The 25487-nt window shown below is 35.9% G+C and overlaps 1 protein-coding gene across 1 annotated transcript in view; it reads right to left on the reverse strand.

Annotated features, from left to right (window-relative positions):
- The window catches only part of RYR2 (ryanodine receptor 2), a 416925-nt gene that overhangs the window by 199075 nt on the left and 192363 nt on the right, over positions 1-25487 (reverse strand). The window contains 9 exon segments of the mRNA XM_056487752.1: positions 1223-1306; positions 5377-5480; positions 9594-9698; positions 9923-10139; positions 11876-12068; positions 15371-15612; positions 19138-19271; positions 19660-19778; positions 23663-23758. Coding sequence (XP_056343727.1) covers positions 1223-1306; positions 5377-5480; positions 9594-9698; positions 9923-10139; positions 11876-12068; positions 15371-15612; positions 19138-19271; positions 19660-19778; positions 23663-23758 — 1294 coding nt within the window.

The following is a 25487-nucleotide window of genomic DNA, read 5'->3' on the forward strand; positions in this document are numbered from 1 at the left end:
TCTGGCAAAGCCACCACATCAGGGATTCTGAAACTGTAATATCAATGGTATGTAAATCTGTGCAGTGTGGTAGATACCAAAGATTTGATGGTTCGGGTTCTTACAGCTACCTTGTAGTAAAGTATTACCTAGAAGCCTGCAGGAATCTTGCCAGAAAGGGGCACAGGCTTTTGGCTCACAAAAGGAAGAAAGAAAACGTGCCTTAGGTAAATGTGCTGGAGGCTATTACATTGGCCTCAGGGACTGCATGTAATGCAGGGGTATGGGTCAGTGAAGGATTGCTGTGAATAATGGAGATATGCAATACCAGAGGAGCAGCTATTTCTGCACAGAACACATTCCTGCAAAGAGCAATGAGTTGCTACTGGTGGCAGGAGCTCAGCAACCAGCACTTACCATTGCTCTGAGTCATAACCAAGGAAACTAAATTACTATCTTAAATTCAGGAATAACAAACCATGCAGAAGTTCTCTCCTAGTAAAACTGTGGCATTTACCTTTCTGACTTTTTACATATTCTATAATTCTCCTTCATCCTATGGGCTCAAGTGTATGTTGGGCAGTAGGGCTGTCAGGTAGACAGATGAAACCAAAGTTCCATTATCTCAACTGTGTCCAGATTCCAAAATTCTTTATTTACAATTCTATGTGTGTACACTGATGCTAAGCAGCCAGGGCAGCTTGGCTGGGCCATGATGGCTGGTTTCAGAGCTGTGGTAGGGGAGGCTACTACACCTTATAAGGCTAAGCCCAACTACACCTTACCAGGCTAAGCCCAGTCCTACCAATGCTGCTGCCAACAGATCACTTAGAAAAAAATCAGGTGATTGCACCAGCTCTCTAGACCTCAAATTGTGACCATCTGAGAACTTTCAAAAGGATCACCTCTAAACACCTGCAGCATACATCTGCAAATTTACTGTAAAAATTCTTTACCAAATCTCTATGATCCACACAATATAGAAAAGAAACACATAACAATGAATGTCAGACATTCAACATAGCACCTAAACCCTAAAATTTGTCTAACATCAGGTGACAAATATCTGGAAGAAAAACTGTGGATTACGGTATGTGAAAATTTCTGAAAATTCCTGAGAATTCATGCATGTATGCGCATGCTCAAGAACTAGTAAAATTAGCAGTGCAAATATTATTGAATTGTTAAAATAGAACTCACTCAATTTCCACTGCCTAACAAGACACATTTTATTTCAACTTACTTCTTTGGAAGTTTCATTTTTTTCACTTTTTCTTCAGCACGTTCATCAGCAATTCCAACATGGCAGCCTAATGCCAGCAGGGTTCTAGGGCACAGAAATCAGAGATTAATTACTGACAGTGTTTCTATATTTAGAGTTCCTACTCTTTATAGGCACACTATAGGGCCTATAAATGGCACTATAAAACAAATGAGACCTATAGAAATTATTACAATATAATATGGAAATATCCACACCAGTCTTTTTGTATATTTAATAAGCTTTCTGATAGTGTCAAGAAAATGCCAAAAGATGTTCCAAAAATTTAGTAAAAATATAAGTAAGGTACTTCAAAACGGAACTATCATATAGTATATTTCATCTATGAGGTATCAGTTTGAAGATTGACCTTGAACTATTACTTCTGCTTTATGTATTTATTCCTACTGCTTATATACTCAGTCATACTGCCTCATATCCACATCTCTATATGTTTTGTTACTTATATCACAACTATAAAGAGAAAAAAGGCATAAAATATCATTTATCCTTAGAATGTGTCTTCTTTCTGAGGAAGCTATTATTTAGAGATTTCAGTTGGATCTGGATGTTTTTAGGGGACACTACTTAAGAAAGAACTGACAGTAGAATGCATGATAGCATTTGACCAAAAGTGCCATCTTACTCAATCTAGACAGTGTGTCTTGTGCCCACCACAAGGTTTTTAACACAGAGACACTGAACCAGCCCATTGTGGCCTGACTGCAAAACACAGCTAATTTCAGAAAAAAAAAATACTAGTTTCTGATTACTTCAGACTTCCTGATATCCTTATAGCCACACTGCTCAGCAGCACAAATTTTAAGTCTCATTTGTCTCCAGGATTTGATCTGTAAATTATTAATTATTTGCTCCTGCATTTATATTCAATGTTGGCTTATTGTCTTTCCTTAGTCTAGGTGCATTAATAAAATATTGACATTGAAATTAACAGAAATCCTAAACAAAAGTCAGAGACTTAACTTTGGATGAGAATTTTCTCAAAACCTGAGGGTGATAACCATATCTTTGGTAGAAACTGATTACAGAAGAAATCACAGGTATAAATACCTTGGACTCCATTCCAAATTTTCCTGAAGTGGAAGAAAGGTGTCAAACAAGTTTTTTATTTGTTCTTGCCACTAGCTAAAATGGTATTTTCTAGTCTTGCTTTAACTATATTTAATGCTTTTGAACTGACTGGAGGGAAGGAAAGAAAAAAGAGCATAAATACTCTTCTAATATTATTTCTCTTGGCAGATGAATTGTCTGTTTCAAGGAGATTCTTACAGCTTATTTTTAGTGCTAGCTACATGAAGTCCTACTGTTATGGACTGTGAGCCCCTATTTAAAATTAGACAGTAGAATCAGAAATGAGGAAACTAATATCCAGTGGCCTCTTCCTGCAAAACACACTATCTGCTAAGAATACTCCATGCAGCTAAATTTCAACTGCTATAAAGAGCAAATGATTCCTATGCACCTATCATCAGCATAAGTAGGAGAGAGAACATAAGTAATAGTGAAATGCAGTACAGAGGAGCTAACCCCTGGCAACCCTAATTTTCTTGTAATGTAAGCCAGGAGTTTTCTCTGCCCAAACAAGACAAATTCAAATAAGAGAGCCACAGGAGGATGACAGACTGTACTGGCAGAATCTGAAAAGACCATTAAAGCACTTCACATCTAAGCAAGAAAACGAAAAGTGGCTGAATGCAGCTCTCATCATCACAATCATACATGTCACTATCACACAAGACTGAGTAAATACATAGAAACGGGAAAGTCAGTCACAAAATAATAAGCAGGAACAACAAAAAATATGCAAGCATATTGCAAGAGCAAACTATAATATATATATATATATATATATATATAAGCATGTGCAGAAACAGTATGAGCAAGCATATTTTCATCCCGTGACATTTTCAGAAGCAACTTGTTCCTGCGTCTTGACATTTCCCAAAGTATGTAATTTTTATAGCTCATAAAAGTATTAAATCATACTTAAAAATATACACAGATCCCAGTATAAGGGAAAGAAATGTTCTATCAGATAATATGACTTAGATCTTCCTTGGTTTCTAACTCTCTCATCTGGCAGCAAAACTGGCAACAAACCACGAAGGAAAACACAATTAAAGTCAGCCTTATTCTCCATGTCCTGCAACTATTTTAAGTATGCAGTTTGATTCAAATTGTAAAGAAAATTATTAGAATTTTTAGAATAACATCTTCTTTCCCTGTTCCCCTTTCTCCCCTCTGTCAAGGCTGACTAGACAGGTTACAATTCAAGTCATCATCTATGGGTCACCTAGAACTGATTAGTAGATTAGCAGAATTTTTCCACATTTTCAAGCATGTAGAAACAAACTGAGCAAGGCGTTCCTAGTCCTTGCACAACAGATGTCTACATAATAATCACAACTCAATATTACAAAATTAGAACTTCATTTATCAGAAAACAAGGACTAATATAAGGAAGTGAGGAAGACTTAGTTCAAGTAAGCATACACATTTTGAAAGGCATAGAAGGACTAAATGCTTATATTTTGGATATTATCCATTTAATGGAAAGACTCTTTCTGATTAGGCACTAAAATTAATTTTTAAAAAGAATAATCCTTAACTTGCACGTTTATGAAACAAAAACCTGGTGTTTTTCACAAGGTTAGATTAGAAAAATACTGAATACTGAACCAGTAATTATGTAAGGACTCATTAAATGTTCAGTATTTAGTGAAACGTCAGCAGTGTGCATTTAACTATGAGAGCACGATTTTTCTGCTGCCTGAGTCATATTATATAGAGTATTCTAGGAAAAGATCCAACTGTAGTGAAAGTTAATGACATCATCTTTTCTAGTTTCATAAAATAGAAAGGAAGAATGTATTTTGAATCCTTAGCACATTGCTCTGCTGATGGGAAATGCTCAAAAACTTTCTTTGCAATTCTAATATCTACCCATAAAAAATTTGAACTTATTTTCTTCCTTCCAGTTCAATTTCTCCCTGAATTCTTTACCTCTAAATAATGGCAAAATATTCCTCCAGAAACTGTTTAGCACATAGGGTCATAAATACGACCCTAAGAACTCAGTTTTTCACTGAGTAATTTATTTACTGTGGGAGCAGTAGATCAGTAAATAGTGCAGAGAAGCTGGCCTGAAAAGAAATCTGCAAGAAATTCTAGAAGGAGTTTCTACATAGCTTTTTACTATGAGGCTATAAGTCCTTTTATTAAGAGTATAAACACTATATTGCACTATCAGTTTACATGGCAAAGATTTTAATACTATAGGAAAAATATTCACAGAAAAGTAATATCACTTCAGACATTCATCGTTTTTAAACTCTCTGTTTAGTGAAAAGCAACTATATTCTAACAAGAAAAAAAAATTATAGATTTCAAGAATGGTTGACTGGAGAACCACATCTACCATCGAGCATTTATCAGTTTGAGAAATATTTTAACATGTTGGCTACATATGGGAGAAATCACACTAATAGATTTTGCAATTAAGTCACAGCAAAGTAAGAACTCACACCTCTGTGCCTGACAAAGCTGAGGTGAGGAATTATCTTTGTAAACAAGAAAACTAGATTACTTCAACAGACCCTAAATGTCCCATTGAAATTTTCTAGCATTCCAACTGGTGAGCTTCCATGACACTGACACATCTAGCCACTTATCCACAAAGGAGGGAATGTCTACTACTGTTTGTTCTGTGGCAACATGCACAATGACACAGAAACAGCAGCAAGGGATCCTTAAGCAAAGCTCTTAATTTAAATTTCTAGTGAATGTCAAAGTGTGTTTTATCAATAAAGAAAATTAAAAGAAATTAAACTAAATTGAATTAAACCAAATAAGAAGCAAAGATCTCTTTCTTTCCTCCTAGATAAAAACTGTCTGAATTGCCATTTCACAATCAGCATTATCACAATAATTCTAAAAAGACTATCAAAGTAATTTTCAGTGCCAAGTACATAATTCATTAATGTATCTCGCTCCCTCATTTGCATACTATTACCCTCACCTACACATCAAATTTTAATTTGCATGTGAATTTATAATTCTGCAAAATCTCCTTACGAAACACTTAACTATAAGCTTCAAAAGTTCTAGCAACTTACTTCAGTGTTTCAAGTGACATTTGCAAGTTATAATTTCTTTCCTGCTCCGGCAATTTCGAGAACTCCACTAAGCACGGGTGCTGTCTTTTGTTGTCATCTCTAACCTAAGAAAAAGTAAAAAAATAAGCTTAACACGCCTTAAAAACAAAAAGAAATTTAAAACCAGACCAAACCACAAGGTACTTAAAGCTGAGCCTGTTAGAATTACTCAGACTTGACAGTACTTCAAAACAGAAAGTATTCTGCATTCTCAGAGCATGATCATTGTGTTCAAGCAAGGCAGAATTTGCATTTGCAAATAAATTTCAGATTTGCATATCTCAAGTGGAATAAATGCTAATTTGTACATGCTATTATACAAATGTTCACAGGAAATATGCAAAGTTCAAGAACAGTGCGATCCATATTGTTTTAACATACAAGCCATAAAGTAACATCTTATCTTCAGCCCCATGTTTCAAAAATTCTACATCTAGTTTGCATAAATATGTTGATACAGATAGAACTGAAATCCTTACCCGATGAAAATAACAATATAAAAAGAATCTTCTGCATCTCTTAATTCAGAAAACGTTTGTTTCTAAGTTATCTCCAGTACCATAGAAGCAGAATGTGACTGTTCTGAAGTTGCATTATGAGTGGAACATGAATTTACTTTTAGTGTAGTGCTGGGGGAACCATACAGACCATAATTTACAAAATCCTACATTTTATAAACTTACAAATTTGATCAAAAATTTTTTAACCTGCTTTCTTTCTATAGTTTTATTCCAACACTGGCTACAACCAAGAAAGGCAAATTTGGAGGCTGGGATTACCAAGCACCCTATAGCTCTCAATTTAGCATCTTGTGCTAGAGTTCAGCCAATAATACCTATAAAGGCTTGATAAAATACATTAGTTTGAAAATATTACCTAAAGGACCCCAATGCAGTTGTTAACATCTGCAGAGTTGAGACAACTTTAAAAAACCATATATTATAACATTTTTATGTCAACCTTTGATTGACCATAAATTCACCATTTATATTAACCTTTAAATGTGCAAAGTGGAAGTCATTGAAGAATGGCATTATTTTTTATAAAATACTACTACTTAATCTAGTTTATTTGATCTCATGAAAAAACACACATTTCTCAATAGCATTTCTGAGTTATGTAGTTTTTGCTTTTTGATCCAAGCACATAATTCGCAAATTGAACAGCAGCCATTTGTTTATGTTTTGGATTGAAAAATCTTTACAGTCTCCAGGGGGTATTTATCTTGATTTGATGGGATTAATGTTCTTTGGACAGACAATACATGAAATCCAACTGTCAAGCTACTTATAAAAATTAATAGAAGACAAAATGAGAAATATATTTTAGCAGCACTGAAAACATTTATTTACAGACTCCTAAGTTCTATGGTAATCTGTATCCAAAATACTAAGTATAGTCTCTCAGTTCAGATCTGTGTACAGCTAATTTAAGTCTTAATTGTCAGGTATTTTCATCAGAATTCCAATATTAATTTATTTCCCCTAGTGACACTATTCCTGTTCTACAGCTACAATGTATAATAATTCTGTTATATAGTAAACATATTTTGTGGGTTACCTTTCCAATTCCTTTTCTTTTTCTGAGCACAATATATAATCTACTGCCTTGCAAACACTTTATATTAGTGGCAGAACTCATGACATCCATCAATTCTTAATTCTTGTGGCTGATTTTAAATGTGCAGTGACATTGAACAGAAACCAAGATATGCAGATGTGTCTGATGATTTCAGTAGTACACATATTTAGACTTGAAATGAAGCAAATTAACAAAGTCCATAATTTTTCTATGTCAGTTTCCTATTTTACTTTGTTGCATGCATAGAAGGCAGTAGTATGATATGCAATAGTGGGTATCACTTTGGTGATACCACATACAGACCCAGATATGTAGGAGGAATATAAAATGCTACAGCAGATTTTTTTAATGATCTGGAGGGTAATTTAAAGATTCTGACTATTAGCCTTTAAACTTTTAGACTTGGTGAAAAAACAGCACTAGCTGCAGAGAATGCATCTTGCTCTGACCTGCAGACAAAATCTAGTATTAGAAGACTTGTGTGCATCTAAACAAGCTAATTTCTGTGCCATGTCTTCCCCCACTACTCAATAACTGCAGTGCAGGAATTCAGAGAACTACAATAGGCAACAGTGGCTTAAATGCAGATAATACAAAACTGGGACGAGCTGTTGACTCCCTAGAGGGCAGGGAAGCCCTGCAGAGAGACCTGGACCAATAAGAGGCCTGGGAAATCATCAACCCTATGAAACTGAACATGAGAGAAGTGCCAGATTTGGCACCTGGGATGGAGCAACCCTGGTGTATGGACAGACCAGGGAATGAGACACTGGAGAGCAGTGCCAGTGGGATCCTGGTCAGTGGCAAGCTGAACATGATCCAGCAGTGCCCTGGCAGCCAGGAGGGACAGCCCTGTCCTGGGAGACATCAGGCACAGCATCACAGCCAGGCAAGGGAGGGGATTGTCCTGCTCTGCTCTGAGCTGGGGCAGCCTCACCTCCAGTGCTGGGGGCAGTTTTGGGCACCACAATGTAACAAAGACATTGAACTGTTAGAGAATGTCCAAAGGAGGGCAAGGAAGATGGTGAAGGGCCTTGAGGAGCAGCTGAGGTCACTAGGTCTGTTCAGCCTGGAGGAGACTGAGGACAGACCTCACTGCAGGTACAGCTTCGTTTTGAGGGGAAGCAGAGGCGCAGACCCTGATCTCTGCTCCGTGGTGACAGTGACAGGACCCAAGGGAATGGCCTGAAGCTGTGTCAGGGGAGGTTCAGGTGGGATATTAGAAAAAGGCTCATCACCCAGAGGGTATTTGGGCACTGGAACAGGCTCCTCAGGGAAGTGGTCACAGTGCCAAACCTGACAGACCTAAAGAAGTGTTTGGACAACACTCTTGGGCACAGAGTGTGACACTTGGGAATGGTGCTGTGCAGGGTCAGGAGTTGGACTTGATGATCCTTGTGGGTCCCTTCCAACTCAGCTTATGCTGTGATTCTGTGAAACTGATAAAATAATTTGTGAGGAACCAGTATGACTAAGAAATCAACCTCCAGAAAATGATCAGCATATACTCTGTCAGAATCCAAATGTGAGACTATCCTATCACAATGATTAAAGCAAGGTAATTTAAAAGATTTAACACCAATTTTCATTTTGAACATAACTACCTTTATCACTGCTTAACTTGATACTTATCACGTATGGTTTCAATAGTGTTCAACTGTACAATTAGACTCTCAATACGTAATGGTACACTAAGAGCTCCTGCAGATTGCTTCACAGTTGGTGTGATTACACCACAATTAAAATGTTTTGACATGTTAATTTCACTGAGCTTTTGCGTCTGATTTCATGGGGAAATTACCTACAACAAAATCTAGAGATCTTCTCTGTTAATCATATATTTTTAAGTACTGCTGTATGCTACACCAAATAAATACTATGCCCAGTTACCCTAAACCTGTAACCTCCTCAGAAGACAAAATCTTTCTAGTAACAAAAATAGATTTTTTACACTTATATCTAGTATCTACTGTATGTTTCTATATACTCCTCAGAGTAATATTTCTTCATAAAACAGCATTTGGGAAACAAATAAAAAGCATAATAGCACATATAAATTTTTACTGATTAACTTCAAAAAGGAAACTTTTTTCATACTCCATGAAAAGTAGGAAAGAGATCAGAAAATAGTTATGTAGAGCACCTAATACAGATATGAGCCTAAAGAAGTAGAGAACAGGAAAGCAAAAATCAGATTTAATGGAATTTCCTATAGGCAATACTTTTATGAGACTTCTAAAAGAGTAATGTCAGTCAGGACACGTAAAGAGAACCAAGAATAACTGTTTTCATTGGCTTACTCTACCAGTCAGCTGAACATCTTGATCCAAGTACAAATAGGAGGTGAAAAACTTACTATGTGCTTTCTGTGCTAACAGTTAGACTGAAAATTCCAGCACCAAATAGCTTTAATACCAGAATTTTTTTCAGAAATGCCCAAGTGCCATTGGTTTTCACATGCTTTCAGTAGGAAGGTGTTTAAAACCTTACTAATTTTGGGGGGGAATGATGAAAAATGCAGTCCCATTAGTACACTGAAACCAATGTGCTGAATCATACTAAGCAATTAACAGAAAATTAAGTTGGAAGGTACATACTGGTCCATACTGCCAGCCAAGTTCAATCTTATTCATAACCCAAAGTTCATGGATGTTCTCTGCTAATTTTTCTCTAATTCTTTCCAGATGGGGAGGCAAAACAATCTAAAGAGAGAAGAGAGGAGAGAGGAAGAAGCTATTACAAACAAGTTGCTTGACATGCCACGCGAACTTGCATAACAGACAAACTTCTTGCACACCAGATTTCTCAATAAATCCAAAGAATAAAACAAGTTTGGGACAAGGTGCAAATTCAACCAAAATAAGTAAAATAGGCATGTAATATGTGTGTGTTTAAAAAGCAAAATGCAATCTTTTCATTCCCATACCTGGCTAGTATCTACAGGAACTGGAGTGAAAGCTGCTTGTGACAAGGAGACAGTGGGACCCAGCAGGTCTCTGGTGTAGCTACGATCCTGTTTGTACTCTCGGCTGTGCTCCACTTTCAGCTTCTCTTTTGGCAGGACAGCTTCAAAGCATGGAGCATATCCTGGTGGAGGAAGGAACTTGAACTCTCCATGGCGACCTCCAAGCAAGAAACAAACCCTGCAAGCATCAGAATTATTTTAGAAAATCAAGACACTTCTGGTGGAAAGCCTAATCAGTCTCTAAGCCTAAAGAATATGAAATGTTATTTTAAAAAGAGGGGGGAAAAAAAGGGGAGGGGATGCCAATATTGCAGCTTCTTTCCATTGTTTACAGTTCAACTTTATCTAACTGCTGCTGGAGTTTATGATAAAGGAGGTTGAAAAACATAGGAAAAGTAAACTATTCTTTTTCTAGTTAATTTTACTGCACTAAAGGCATTTAAAATCATGAGACCAACAATCTCTTAAAAAGAGAATAATCAGTTTACTCAGCACACCTATAAAGTCTCCAAAGGCAGAGATTAAAACCCAGAGTAATCAATCAAGCACTTCAGAACTCTCTCCATTGAGGAGGTCTCCATTCAATCTCATATGAGAAATGAACCTAAAACCCTGTGGTTCTTTCTTTTCTCTCAAAAAACACTAAATCCTTAGGACACAATACAAAATCTCCTAAATTTCCTTCCCAAAACCTTTTATTTGTCATATTAATAGAAATCCAGGGGAAAGCACTCTTTTATTCATAACAAAATGATAAATATGCCATGGCCTTTTACTACTGAAAAATTCAGTCACTGAGGTAATGATGGTGTAGCAATGACATAGTATCAACATGACACAGCAATGACGTAATACTGAAAAATCTTCCTAGAACATTGACATCCAGAAGGAATCAAAAACACCCAAAAGACTAGCCTTAAACCAGAATAATTTTGTCTCTTTTTTGTTTACTGAGTATCTTACAAAATTTTTGTTAATGCTATACCGGTACACACTCAAAAACTGCACTCAGCACACAAATAATATCTGTCAATAATTTCTCTGGTAACAGAAATTAAGCATGCAAGTTTATAGTTTTGCATTTTTTAGCATGGAGATCTATAATTTTACTACATTTTATCTCCTGTATTATCAAAAGCAAAGTCTGAAGGAGTGCATTTTGCATCTGGAATAAGAGATGGGCATGTGCTCTGTGTGATAGCTCTTAGCTTCTGTGGCATTCTTTGAATTCTTTGAATTCTTCCCTCAGAGAACACTGGTCTGCCTCCAGCAGAAATCAGCTTTCAGTCTTCACCTTTGCCAGTTCTGATAAAGTTGCCTCCCTGCTGGAACACCTCACAATGTTTTTTAATATTATAGTCTCAAATAGCTCAATACATGGAAGCAGATGTTTGACACCTCAAGTGTGATTTGAAATTTTATATAAAACCAATACAGCAACCAGAATACAGACTGAATTCATATTAACTCATGCTGCAGAAAAGGAAGTTTACAATCACTCCTTCTTAAGGTAAGTGCCAATAATGCCTCTTTAAATAATAGTTACTACCTCATAACAGGTGAGTTAGGGAAAATATATTTTTAATATCAATGGCTGATGCAAAATGCTGCCCTGGAGTGAATGTGTAGCAATGTGTCAAAGAAATTATTAAGAAGCTGTTTCTAAGATACGTCTGCAAACAACCAGAATACACTGGTGTGCTGAAAAGCAACAGATGCACTGTGTCTTCAGGACTTCTTTGTAGCTCTCACTATCCAAGAATTGGAACTTTGCCAAAAAAAGCAGATGTCAGAACGAGAAATGAGAGCAGACAGCCAGAGAAATATTCAGCATATTCATCTATACAGAAAAAAAAAAAATCCGACTTGGAAAAAAAAAAAAAAGAACCACAAACAACTCCATGGGATACTAACTTTATTCCTGCAGAGAAGCTGACAACTGGGAAGAAGAGGCCATCTATGTTGAAGTTTTCAAACATTCCTTGGACTGGCTGACCATTTATTCGGAAAGAGATGCTGGGGGCACTCAGGTCCAAACAGCAGCTAATAACATCATCAGTTCTTAACAGATGTTGGTTGGGAGAATTTACTGTTCGTGCTACACAACCTATGGAAGTAACAGAGACACATTTAGTGAAACTTATGAAAAATGCACGTTTTTCACAGCAGTGTAAAAAAGAGAAAAACATCACTATAGTGCATAAACACATTAATACACAAGTATCTAACCTATGACTTCCAAGACCTGATTTTAAGCTTGCAATATAGTGAATAGCAGCATACAGTCATTTCAACACAGCTATTTCAGTCATAAATAATGAAGCTCAGTTACATTTAATGTAAGTGAAAATAATTACTGATATCCCTACAAACAGTCAAAACTGAGAAAACTACATTTTATTCTTTACATTACAGAAGTGCAAACTGAAAACAACCATTAGTACCTAATATAAAAATTAGTATACTTTTCTAAAAAACTCTTCATTATTTAGACAAAGAAAACTATCTCCCTTTGAATTCTTTGTGGAAAATTAGGTAGTCTGTTAATGGCCACATCATGGTACTCTTTCAAAATGAGATGATACTATTCTGTTTCATAATTAAACTGAAAACCAGCATTTTTCAGCAATATACAAAGCTGCATTTTTAAGACATCTATATTCAGTAATATATATATCTTAATCAGTTTTTATGAATTCTAAAGGATCATTCTATCTTACATCAAATTCCATTTACACAAGCACACCTGCTTCCAAGAGAAACGAGCTAAAGAATTCAGAAATAGAAAGTGATTGTGGCTGAAATTTCCTCCTATCTACAGTACAAAATTTTGGAAAACCATGGAAACTGTTTGAAAACATGTCTAAACACATTTTCCAGAAATAACTTATGCACTGTCTGCAAGAGATATGCTATGATGCATACTAGAGCAGAGCAATAATTTTTTAACTAGGGCGTCCAACTTTTGTACACACAAAAGACTTAACTAGCACTACATTTCCAAGAAGAAGCAGATGGCATATGGCTTTAACAGAAGCAAAAATAATTAAATCTCAGTAATTTTTTTACAACTGAATTTTCACGCACATATCTCCTTGACCCCTGAGGAAAAATAAAATACCAACACTTCCAAAACTCTATATATGAAAAATGACTTTGTGATACTGCCAGATGAAAATATTCCAGCTGAGAGTTAGAATAAAATAAATCACAGAAAGGGACAATTATTTAACAGCATGAATAACTACACTCAAAAAGAGCTACCAATGAAGAATTGATATTTCATCCACTTAAAGAGTACTACTTGAGACCAGATTCCTTTTCAAACACTAAAATTTAGGCAAATATAGGTTATGGAGATCAATGCAAGGCTGACTGCTAACAGAAATATTGGTCATTGATGAATACAGAGCAGATCAAATTATCTAAATGCCTTTTCTGGCCCTAGGCTTTAAGAATCTATGAGTTCCACTTCCTCATAATGGGTCATTTGAGGACTGAAAAAACAAATATAAATTACATATGATTCTCATACAGGCTTTCCAGAATAGGAACTTGGGGGCAAAAATTATTGTTGCTATTCATTAATACAGTAAATGTTTCATGCTAAGAAGGTTTATTCTTAAAATGCCATTGCAGAGACTTATCAAGATGCAGCCTGGGATTGTGGAAGCAAAAGAAAGGAAAAGATTTTCAATATGCAACAACCTAAAGTACTTCTATGTTTGAAAGGTATGTATGTGCTACACAATAATATCAGTGAAGAAAGAAGACACAATCTTTTCAAATCTACCAGCAAAATTTGCAGATACAAACATGGTTTGACTTATTTTTGTTCAGCAGAATTACTGACTTGAAAACCACAAAAACTATTCATTTTTTCTGTTACATTTCTGACAGAAAAGTTTGCAGTGGGTAGAAAAATAAATTTGTTTTTCAGTAATCTTTTGTTTCTTCCCTAAAAGTAACCTTAAGTACAAAAGCTATCTTGATTAGCTCATTATTTTCTCGTTCTTCTGTAATAATACTTTTTCTGTCAAGCTCAGTCACGACACTTGCAATGATACCATTAATTATGCATCACTGTTCCAAAGTAATTCTCACTATACGTGAGAGACTAAGTGGCAGCTTCTTTCCTAAGATACCACTCCAGTTGATATGCTATTATTTATTAATAAAACCCATTGCTATTTTGATTGGAAAGTTCTTTTTAAATGTAAAACTGCATTCTTTTCCAAATATCAAGACACAATGCCTCAAAACGGCAAAAACTTTGGATGATGCAGCTGACTCACTAAATTATCTCTCATCTGCTTTAGAAAACCTCTCCTATCTTCATCATGGAAAGAACTGCCAATCCAATGAGCCTTTCCCAGTTTCCAGGCAGTTCTCTAGTTCACCACTGCCCAATGATATCTCAAAAATAAAAAGAAAAAGAAATTTTCTCAGTAAGGTGAAATCGCAGTAAAATCTCCTTTCAAGAATTCAGGACTGTGCAACTGTAGGACAACCCACCCCAAATAATTTCTGGGAATCTTTTCACAAAAGTTAAAACTTGTGAAAAAGATTAAATAAAAGAGAACAAGCTATCATAATTATTCTGATTTTGCTGAGCCAACTCAGTTTGAAGAGAGAATAAGGTATTTGTGGAATCAAGAGTAAATAAAAAACAATTTAGATACTGAGTTCAGCTTTCTCTAGCACTAGAATCTTCATGCATAAATTACTATTAACAAATAGAGCCAAAGCAGGACAAGAATACTGTAAAGATGAATACCTGAGCAAATGCATCACATACAAGCTAGGAATGTTATTCTGCAAGTCTTGCAATAATCAGTCTCAATGTATGCAAATAAAACATCACTACATAAATATATCTTTAAACAAACAAAAAACATATTTAAACATCATCTTAACATCTGAAGTATCTCTGAACTTCTAAAGACCCATAATAAAAATCTGGCTTGAAAAAAAAAAAAAAACAAACCAAAAATCAAAAATAAAGAGTCCTGTTACTTAAATCTCTCAGATTGTTCTTACACTACCACATAGGAATTACAAATCCAGATGACTATCATACTTCAATTTTTGCAGCTTTGAAGATTTAAATAAAATTTTCATAGTTACCATGAACACACAGTGCCCCTGCCCACCAACCCCCCAAAATCCCAGGCTAAAATGTAAATTATTAGTCTACCTGCATTACTTCATATAAACCAATTTATTTCAATACACAATGTCAGTTTAAATAGTATTCTAATATACGGTACTGTTTCTGTATGTTCCAAGTGTCAGCTGAAATAACTGATTCACTTGGCTGCTGTTGAAACCAAATTCACTGGGATTGCAAACACAACTATAATGTTTAAACAAAAATAAACAACAACCATACAGTATGTAAGAGAATACCTGACCACAGATGTAGACCATCAAAGCCATAGGAATATAAGTCATCACCAACACCATTTCCTCCCCATTCTGCTCCTCCCCCTGGGTAGGGTGAGTAGCCTTCCGTGGAAGCCCAGCCCACTTGTAGATGAGTTGATTCTGCAGTCACAAAGGGCTCTAGGTGGTCCACCATAAGTTCATAGTACCATTTTCTGTACTGGGCAGAGCCTTCACTAATCCCCAAGAAGATGTTGGGTTGCATGCTTAAATAGAAAGAATAAAAATAGTTATCAAAATATTATCTCAAGGACAAGATGAACTGCTGCATACTTTTCATTGACTCAAATTTCAAGCATGTTTTGTGTGATTAAAACAACAGAAGTAATTTTACTTCATGGGATCACACAGGTTACCAGGTTGGAAAAGACCACAAGGATCACCTGGTCCAACCTCTCTTGACTAAAGCACAGTCAGGACAACATAGCCCAGCACACTGTCCTGCTGAGCCTTCTAAGTGTCCAATGTTGGGGAATCCACCATTTCCCCAGCAAGATTGTTCCAATGACTAATTCTTCTCATTATGAAAAATGTTACTCTTTTCTCCAATCAGAATCTCCCCAGGAGATATTTGTACCCATTACCCTTTGGCTTCTCCATGTGACTGTTCCTATAACTGGAAAAATGGAAAAAAGAGCTCCAATACTTTTCACTTGCACTCATAAAACTTTATAGTCTTTCTTGATCTCTATCCAGGTTTCAGCTTGCTGTGCCATTTATGCCCCCATGAGAACAGTAACAATGGATAGCAATCTGTGCTCTGGACAAGTTGAGGCACCCTCTAGGCAACATTAGCTCCCAGAAGGCCGTATGTTTAGTTATTTATTCATTCATTTATCCTGGTGAAAAATGGTCTGTACATTTTAAGTAAAAAAAATGTTTGCTTCAGCAGCTGAAACAGCATCCTCATTCAGATGCCAAAAGTAATCGGTTTATGTGTTTGAACAATTAGTAGATGTTAAATACTGGAAAAAAAAAAAAAAAAATCACAGCTATTCACCAGTTACCAACATAAGTGTATTAAGTACACATTGCAGGTTTAATTTTACATAGCAAACTTCATTCTGTAATACTGATTATCTATTCAAGAGAATAACATTTAAAAAGATACAAAAGTGAAGAGTCATTCTATTTCAAAATTCTTGTACCTCTTCCTCGTTCCAAGTCCTGTATAACTCAGTAATTTGCCATGGCTTTAGAAATTCTTAGTATCAATGTGATGCTCTTACTGCTACTGTTTTCACAGTACTTCAGAAGACTACTTTAAAAAGGCAAGCTACTACTGTCCTTATTCAATATCTAGCTGAAGAGCAATATGCAGAGTCATATCTAAAGGTCATGAGGGGAAAAAAAAAAAAAGGAAAAAAAAACCTATGCTTTTCTAATTAAATTTCGGGGATCATATTGAATATAAACTCTCATCCCAAAAAAATCTGTCTCTAGACAGTCATGTCTGCATCAGTTTTATAGTCAGAAATACATTAAATCTTGAATTAAAGCCATGGAGCACCGAAGTATCCAAAATCAATACTAGCTATATTTCTTCAATGGTTCGCTACCCATATTGCACAAAATCTATTCAGCTTCTAGACTGAGTGTATGTAGTCTTCACATTCCTCTACTAGATTGGGTTATTACTGATATAAGTATTTTCTTTCTCCATTCAAGCTGACTAATCAACAAAAATGCAGCTCTAAACTAGTCCCAGTGTGCTTTCTGGTACAGGGAAAGGAAAAAGTGCTGGTATGGATGATTAAATACAAGTCAGTGTAATAGTAGACTACTGATCTGGTTGATTATAACATAACAAATTTTATCCGGTAAGACTAATAAACTTTCCTTCTAGAAGCATATACTTTTGCCAAATGTTTAAGTAGAGACACTATTCACACTGTTGTTCAAAGCCAAAAATTTATTGTCCTTAAAAACAAAATGTGTTTGAAAAAAGCTATCACCCAGAAAATTTATATTATTTGTAAATTATTAGTAAGATCACCTGCCTGAACACAATAGCACCTTATTATGATTTTGTCCAGACTTCATGATTTAATCAACCTAATCAGCCAAATTCCTCTTGTTCAAAAGAGGTTTGTGCATAGAATTTTTTCCTGAGAAAAGTGTGCTAAAAAGCAGTATCTTGGAAAGTTTCAGTAATGTTCCACTAACAAAGTTCTTTGGCAGAATATTTTTGGATCAAGGTAAATGTCTTAGTCTAACATTAAATTTCTTCAATGATTCCTTGGTCTTATAGACTTCTGAAAAATATTATTTTCCTTATAACTGCAAGAATAAGAATAAGAATCTTCTCATTCTCAGCTTTCTAATGCAAAGCAAAAATATGAAGCAACTAATTTGCTTTTTCTACCACCTTATTTGGGAAAGACAAGTCTACATTCCCTGTCTAAGATCCAAAATCATCTCAGAAGCTCAATCATGAATTGCAGAATCACTGGGGCTGGAAAAGACCTCCATGAACAATTCCAACCATTTCATCAAATGTCTTCATGACAACTAAACCACAGCACTAACTGCCACGTCCCATCATTTCTTGAACACTTCCAGGACTGATGACTCCACCACTTCCCTGGGCAGCCTGTTCCAATGCTTAACCACCCTTTCCATGAAAAAATTCTTCCTGACATCCAATCTGAACCTGTCCTGGCGCAACTTGAGGCTATATCCTTTGTCACTGGTTGTGTGGGAGAAGAGGCAGACCACCAGCTGGCTACGGCCTCCTTCCAGGGAGCTCTAGAGAGTGATGCAGTCTCTCCTGAGCCTCCTCTTCTCCACAATAAACAAACCAGTTTCCTCGGATACTCTTCATAGGACTTGTGCTCCAGACCCTTCACCAGCTCCACTGCTGTTCCCTGGACACACTCCAGCACCTCAAGGTTGTCCTTGTAGTGACGAGCCCAACACTGAACATAGTATGCCAGGTGTGGCCTCACCAATGCCAAGAGATGATCAATCAGTTCCCCAGATCCTTTAGCTTTAAGTAGCCTCCTTATGATATATACTGTGGGTTTTTTATGGTTTTCAGCATCTAATAAAACCTATGAACTCTGAATTGCAAGTACTATTTCTGTGTTTCAATTTTATTTCTCAGTCAATGATTGAGACCTTTAAAAGTAAAAAGTTTGTGACGGAACATCCCACAGATCTTCACACAAAGCCACATTCTTTGGCCACAACATCAATTAAAACTCTGAAAAACCCCTTACTTCATAATATTTGTAAACTACACTTTACCAATTTAAGATGGTACAAGCCTCATCTTTTTATTAATGTCTGCTTAAAGGTAGTTTCTAAAATTCTGTCAGGGGAAGGAAGAGTGAGGACACTCCCTAAATATTCTAGGCACTGGTGAAGGTGTTTGGCATTAAATTCTTAATTTTGACCAAAGCTGATTAGGAAATCCTCACAAGATCATAAATATAAAGGCAATCACAGGACATCAGTTGACAATACTTGGAATGTACAGCTAAATCTAGACCATATCTTTAGAAGAGATTACAGCTTTGCAGATTTAAAACAGTTTAGGACAGTCATAGCCTATGACAGCTCTCTCTGATCCATGTTTCAAATTTAATCACTAGGGCAAAGGGAATTTAAAATCCTAGTAAGAATAAAATATCATAACAAAAACGTTTTGAAAGTAAAAGATTTTTTAAGCACAAGTTGGGTTTTTTTACTTTGTTCATCGATGGAATTTTTTTCCTTTTTCTTCATACCTGCTCACATGGTTGACAAGGCGTGTCTGTAAGAGCAGATCTCTTCCTGGCAGGAGATTATCACAGATGAGGTGTTGATTAGACCGCACAGCTACTCCATGGCAAACACAGAGAGAACACAAAACATCCAACACCTGAAAAAAAGATTATTTTAACCTTAAATACTTTTTCATCATCATGGTTCATTACTTCAGGTAATGTAATGCTCTGTATCTTGCTACTGGAAGACATGTAATTGTGGTATGAAATTCATCCAACACAGTGGTTTTATTTTAGAACAATTCTAAAATTCTCCTAACATTAAAACATTCTTTCCACTTCCCTCGTGAATTGTTATGCATCAATGTTTTTGACAAAAAGAGAGTAATATTTCTCTTTGCTTCTTCAAAGTGCTCATATACATCTTAGGATAAGTTTCATTCCACATTATCGAAACAGCATTAAAACACTTGAAATTAACTTCCACACAGAAGAATGAGCTTGCTTTGTTCATCTAAATATACTTGTTTAGTCTTTACCTACCTTATGGTTTCTTCCATGCTTGTCCAAAAGACAGATTATTGATTTAATATGTCCTTCCTTAATAATGTTTAGAGCTTCTGGGCTTTCTACCAACACACAGTGTAAAACCTCTAGAATTCCTGGGGGAAAAAAATATTTATTTCATTGAAGTGCATATAAAGTCCTCACTGTACACAGTAGTTTGTAATCTGGTGCTCGTGAACATGAAATAGTCTCAAAAATCATTTTATATTACAAACAAAACAACAAAGCAGCAGCCATTGCCTTGAAGAATCATTAGCCTTAAAATGTTTCTCTGCATTGGGGAAATAAAACAACCTCCCATGTGTACCATGTGTACTTAAAAATTTGACTCAGGAATTCTTTTTGGCACCTTTCAACTCAGAAAAGTCTGTGAGCACCTGGGCTTTCATATCCTCACCATCTGAGCATGAGGAAATCTGGGGGTCTTTGATTCCTGCTGTGTCAAGATCTTGAGTGTCACCTGCCTGGGTCACAGGTTCCTGGCACCTTTGCTATGCTAAGAGTCAGTTCAAGGCTTCTCATCTCACCCAAAGCTCAACCAGCAGCTCAACTGCAGGGTGCAAACAGAGCTTCCTGCACTGAATGCATTCCTCAACATTAGACTACTAACTTGCTGTATTCTATTTTTTTACTTATATTTTAATGCCTTTAAAATTATAGTAGGGCTAGTTAATCCCATCTGGAATATATTTCAGAGTGAAAGACTAATCTAGTCTTAATTTATGGATTGAAGAAACAGCTGAAGCATTTGCATTGCAGCTCTGATATCTCACTTCTAACATGGTCTACTCGTGGACATATTTCTACTTAGATAATAATTTTCCTTCTTTTGCTTCAGTGAAGCTTGGAAAATGAATATTTCTGATCTGATTTGTACAATCAATTCAGAGTTGCTGTTTATATATTTAATGTCTTTATTCTGTTCTCATAACACTTTTAGTTCCAGAACAAGAATAAAGTGAAAACAGGAATTTTATAGATAATAGTTGGCAGTATCAAATCTTTATTGCAATACATTCAAGAAAACACATGCAGAAGGTGTAGCTGGCAACTTTAATGTTTGGTGTGATTAACAGAATGTGGTGTTTCTTCCTCATAAACACTTTACCTTTAGAAAAAGAATTATTTTATGTGAATATATGTATCCCAGTATTCTTAAAGGTTTAATATATGCCAGTATTTCTCTCCACTGAAGATCTCCCACTGTAAATTAGAACAGTGACTATGCTCAGCCCATCAAGCAAAATAAAGCTCAAAATCTGGCAAGCAAGCATCCCACATAAAATCACAAAATTATATTTACATACTAAAAGCTAAACCTACTGTGCCTCCCAGGATAACTAAAGCACATCCTAATTAGCATCTTTTATAACTGACACCCTCAAAACCAGAAAAAGTCCTTATTATAAAATCAGTTTTGGAGGCAACATGGAAGTTACACTACTAATGCAGATGGGGATGGAGTACAAGTGGCCTAGATCCTAGCAGAAAACTCAGAGCAAATGAGTATTGCAAATATTAGTACATTCAGAGTTCTTGCAGCAAGTCAGGAGGTTCACTACCCAGAGCCACTAGTGTCAGAATACTCTGCAGTTTACAGAATGCATCTCATGCCTTACTATCCTATCATAAACAATTAAGTTTAAATTTTCAAATCTTTTAGGTTTGAGATTAAAACCTAAAAATACATACGTACCCAACAGAAACCATGTAACACAGCATTTTTAGAGCTGTCATAAGAATTTTCATCTTGAACCTCCAAAAGTTGAGTGAAAAGTTTTGCACTATTTCTGAAAGCCCTTACCATGAGAGTTTCAAATGTAAAATTAGGTCTTTCAGGAAATAGTTTGACCATTAAGATCTTGTGATATACATTGAAATTAAGCAGCTTGCAATCAAATCCCATATAAATGCATACTTTTGAGATCATTCTCCTTAAATTAATGCTGTCATACCAAAGGTGGAGCATAGTGGAAAAATAATTTATGATTTTGACGTTTTTCAAATGCTTGTTTCAGTTTAAGTTCAGTAACTCAAATGCTTGATAGAGTAAGGAGATCGCAGCATCTACAGAGCAGCTTCCACTAAATAATAATGTAAACCAACACAAATTTTGTTCAGTTACAACATCTATTTAGTTAGGATCACCAACTGCAGTGTACAGCTGCAATGACAGGATGATCTGCAAACCTCTAACTAGCCACCCATGCTGTAAGCAGCCATCTGAGTCACCAGCTGAGAACTAAAGTAGTGATACAGGCAAAGACTCCTATGCTCCTGCTGCCTCATCTCCTGAGCTGCTCCAGCATTCAGAGCATAAACACACCAGGCTGAAACAGACCAGGTGCAGGGCAGAAGTAGGAAGTAAGCCTGTAGTAAAACAGGTTCCCTGCCCTAAGGCCTTAGATCTGCCACTCAAACAAGAAACAAAACTCTGAAAAAGTAGTTCCATGAAACATTGCTGTTTGGAGGGGTTCACACAGGCAAATGCTTCAAAGCCTCTATACCAGTCTCAGCCCCAAGAGAAACTGACTCTTAAAATCTCTCCTAGCGCCAAGAGCTGACAAAGGGAAAAATCTTTGCAAGAGGAGAAGCAGCAGTGTGTAACTGCTCTTTACAAGTGCAATCAAGCACCGCAGATTTTGTCAATCAGCTAGCAAATGCCGTGCCAGTTCACCCTCAGCCCTGAGAAGGAGAACACTCCTGCCACTGACATTTGACAATATTTTCCCATGTTGTTGGTCAGTTCATCTCAGGAACAGATTTATGGCAAATAAACAAAATGCCCATGAATGTTTAATGGCATTCAGAGCTGAGGGGAACACAAACACCCTGTTTACTACAGGACACATCTGTTCTCGTGGCTGCTGCTGATCCACTGAATACAACCGAGGTAAGAAATTTATAAATATATACCAAATGCTGACCTGCATTCCTAGAACTATGTGGAATACATAGCAATAGCAGGGTATTTCTCATTTATGATTGCCACTGTAAAAGGCTGTGTTATGCCTGTGCCTTTTTTTTTCCCAAACATTTACCAGTCTAATATAAAACAAAGAACTTTTGCAATGGGGGCATCCTTCCTGGCCTTAGCATTTCAAAGACTCCTGTGCACACCATCAGTCTGAGGCAGACATATGATTGAGAAATGGAAAGAATCGTACAGGGAATGCAATTTCAGTTCCTGAGGACAATTCTTTAATCAATCATTATGCTCCTTCCATTCCATGGAATAACACATGACACCAAACCAAGAAGATGATGAGAATATGTTACAAATATGTCACTGGAGAGCCATGTAACACTGTTATTGTAACTATGCTTCCCATTGGTTTGACTACAAATCTTCCTGCTCTTTGAACTCACTGTAGCATTATTTCAAAAAAGAAGTCTTGAAAGGTTCTCAAGAGGTCATCTTCCAAACAAATTGTAAGAAGTACTATATTTAAAGTAAAACAGTCTCAACTGCTACTTAAAAACATTTCTTGTTAACTTTAAATTGAAATTTACACCTCAGGAGCAAAAGCAGTGATTAAAAAGAAAATGTGTATGTATTACATAGGCAAACACTGTTAGGCAGAATAAATTATATCCATTCCATAAGACTATTATTGTATTTAGTTTGATGCAAATCCTGAAAAACATGCAGACTTACAAAGAAAAGGGAAGATAATAGAATTAGAAAAAAAGTTCATACAACTTACACTACTGAACAGCTATTTTATCAAATGCTTTGTCTGAATTAAAAGGTAACACTACATCCAACTGGTCAAGGAAAAGGCAAGACTGCTGGAATTTAAAGTAGAAGTACAACTGAAACCAGTATGTAAAAAATGTTACAAATATAAATCTCACTTTATTAACATAATTTAAGATCTTATAATAAGAACTTTATTATAATTAGGCTGAACTAGTACATCACTTTAAAGAATTTAGAACTGGTGAAATAAGGAAGTTAAAATACTGAAAAGCATACCAGAGGAGGCTTCCAGTCTTTCTAATCTGCTGATCAACCAGTCAAGAGATCCAGAAAATTGGGCACAGTTTTTACGATTTCCTCGAATCAGAGCCGCTATTGGGAAAAGAGAGCACGAGAGAAATTAAATCACAGTTTTAAGTGCATTTAAATTCAAATAATTCCTCATTTCTCATCAGAATGGATCCAGTAAGATACAGTCTTAACCTTTAATTATTTGTGTTCTAGATTTGAATTTAAATAATATAAGTGGTAGTTAGAATTCAGCATAAGAATCACCTTTGATATCAAATTGACCTTTAGGGAATTTGAATTATTTTGGCTCTACAATCATCTCAATAATCCCTGCAAAATGAAGAAGCCTGTACTTACACCACAGAAGTCAGCTGCTATTATAGAAACAAGTTTCTGAAAAACAGTATCCTTGTAATGAGAGAAAACATTGCAAAAGCAGAGTATGAAGCAAACAACATAGGTGATGAATGCAAATTATTTTCTACTGTTACAGTATATTTGTTCAAGAGTAATAGGAAGTAAAACAAGATAGATATCTAGGAACTGTTTGCTATACTTTTGACAAGGCTGTAGGGAGGAAGTAACTGCTTTGAATGTTTCACCCTCATGCTTTAAGCTGAAGATTGAAGTAGACTGAGTCATTGGTGGGTACAGCTGAACTGAAATCTCCCTGAACACTGCAGGCACCCACAAGCTTGCCCTGCCCTGGATTATATGCATCTTCAGGTACACACAGAAGCTCTCAGAGAAGCATCTGCTCTACTCCAAGAAAGAACTGAGGCACAAATATTTCTGTTTGGTGTATGGAACAGCGCAAACTTAAGATTGTTTTCCAGTGCCACTAAAAAATTATTTCAACCTGAAGTTTCTCTGATTATTTCCAGCAGCAGACAGAGACTGTTGGTCCTGCTAAGAGGCAATGACCTCTTAAAATCCATCGGTTTTTGTTGCACAAACTCACTGTATTATATTGCAACTATGTTTTTATGCTGCTTTATTTATAAAAGGTTAAACTTAGAGAACTTATTTTTAGATTTACAACATACATAGTACATGAAGCTATCTGCAAAGAGGAAGAGCAATATTGGAGCACTGGCAGTTCTGTAAAATGGCAGTTTCCTGTTTTCTGATGAGGAAAATCAAATCCTAATAACAAAACAAACTAACAAAACCCTTTTACTTGCTGTATTATATAATAGAAAAAAAATGTAACCTGAAATATTATACGTTTGATTAATTATGACCACAGTTATTTGAAAATACTTGGAAATCATAAGAGGGGGAACATCTTGTTAAAAACACATGGACTAGAGCTAAAGAACACCGGTTTCTGACAGTGACTTTTTATTGGTTATAGGCAAGCCACACAATCTCACTGTGCTTCAGGTAGGAACATAAAATGAAGGCAGTTGTGCAGTGCTTAACACATCACTAAATTTAACTTCATTAACAATAATGAGACACAGATGGTTTCATAAATGCTGCTCAGCACAACTTTGTGAAAGGTTAGTATTCATTGGTTAAAGCTGTGCATTAAATGAGGCACATAGACACTTAAAACTGAAAACAAAAAATAACATCCTACAGTTGCTTTTTTTTCTTGTCCAATACTCCAAACAAGACCAGCATTCAGTTTTAAAGGAATAAAAACCATGATGTGGTCAGTCAGACATGAACATTACATCACTGCATACTCCTTGGCACTTTTTTGTAATGCAAAAGGATCTAGTACGAGTTCACAGTAAATGTACGTATTTGTAATAGAGAATGGAGAGATGCTTTACTAGATATATGTCAATTATTTTAAATT

The sequence above is a fragment of the Oenanthe melanoleuca genome, chromosome 3 (genome assembly GCF_029582105.1).
Source record: "Oenanthe melanoleuca isolate GR-GAL-2019-014 chromosome 3, OMel1.0, whole genome shotgun sequence".
NCBI lineage: Eukaryota > Metazoa > Chordata > Aves > Passeriformes > Muscicapidae > Oenanthe > Oenanthe melanoleuca.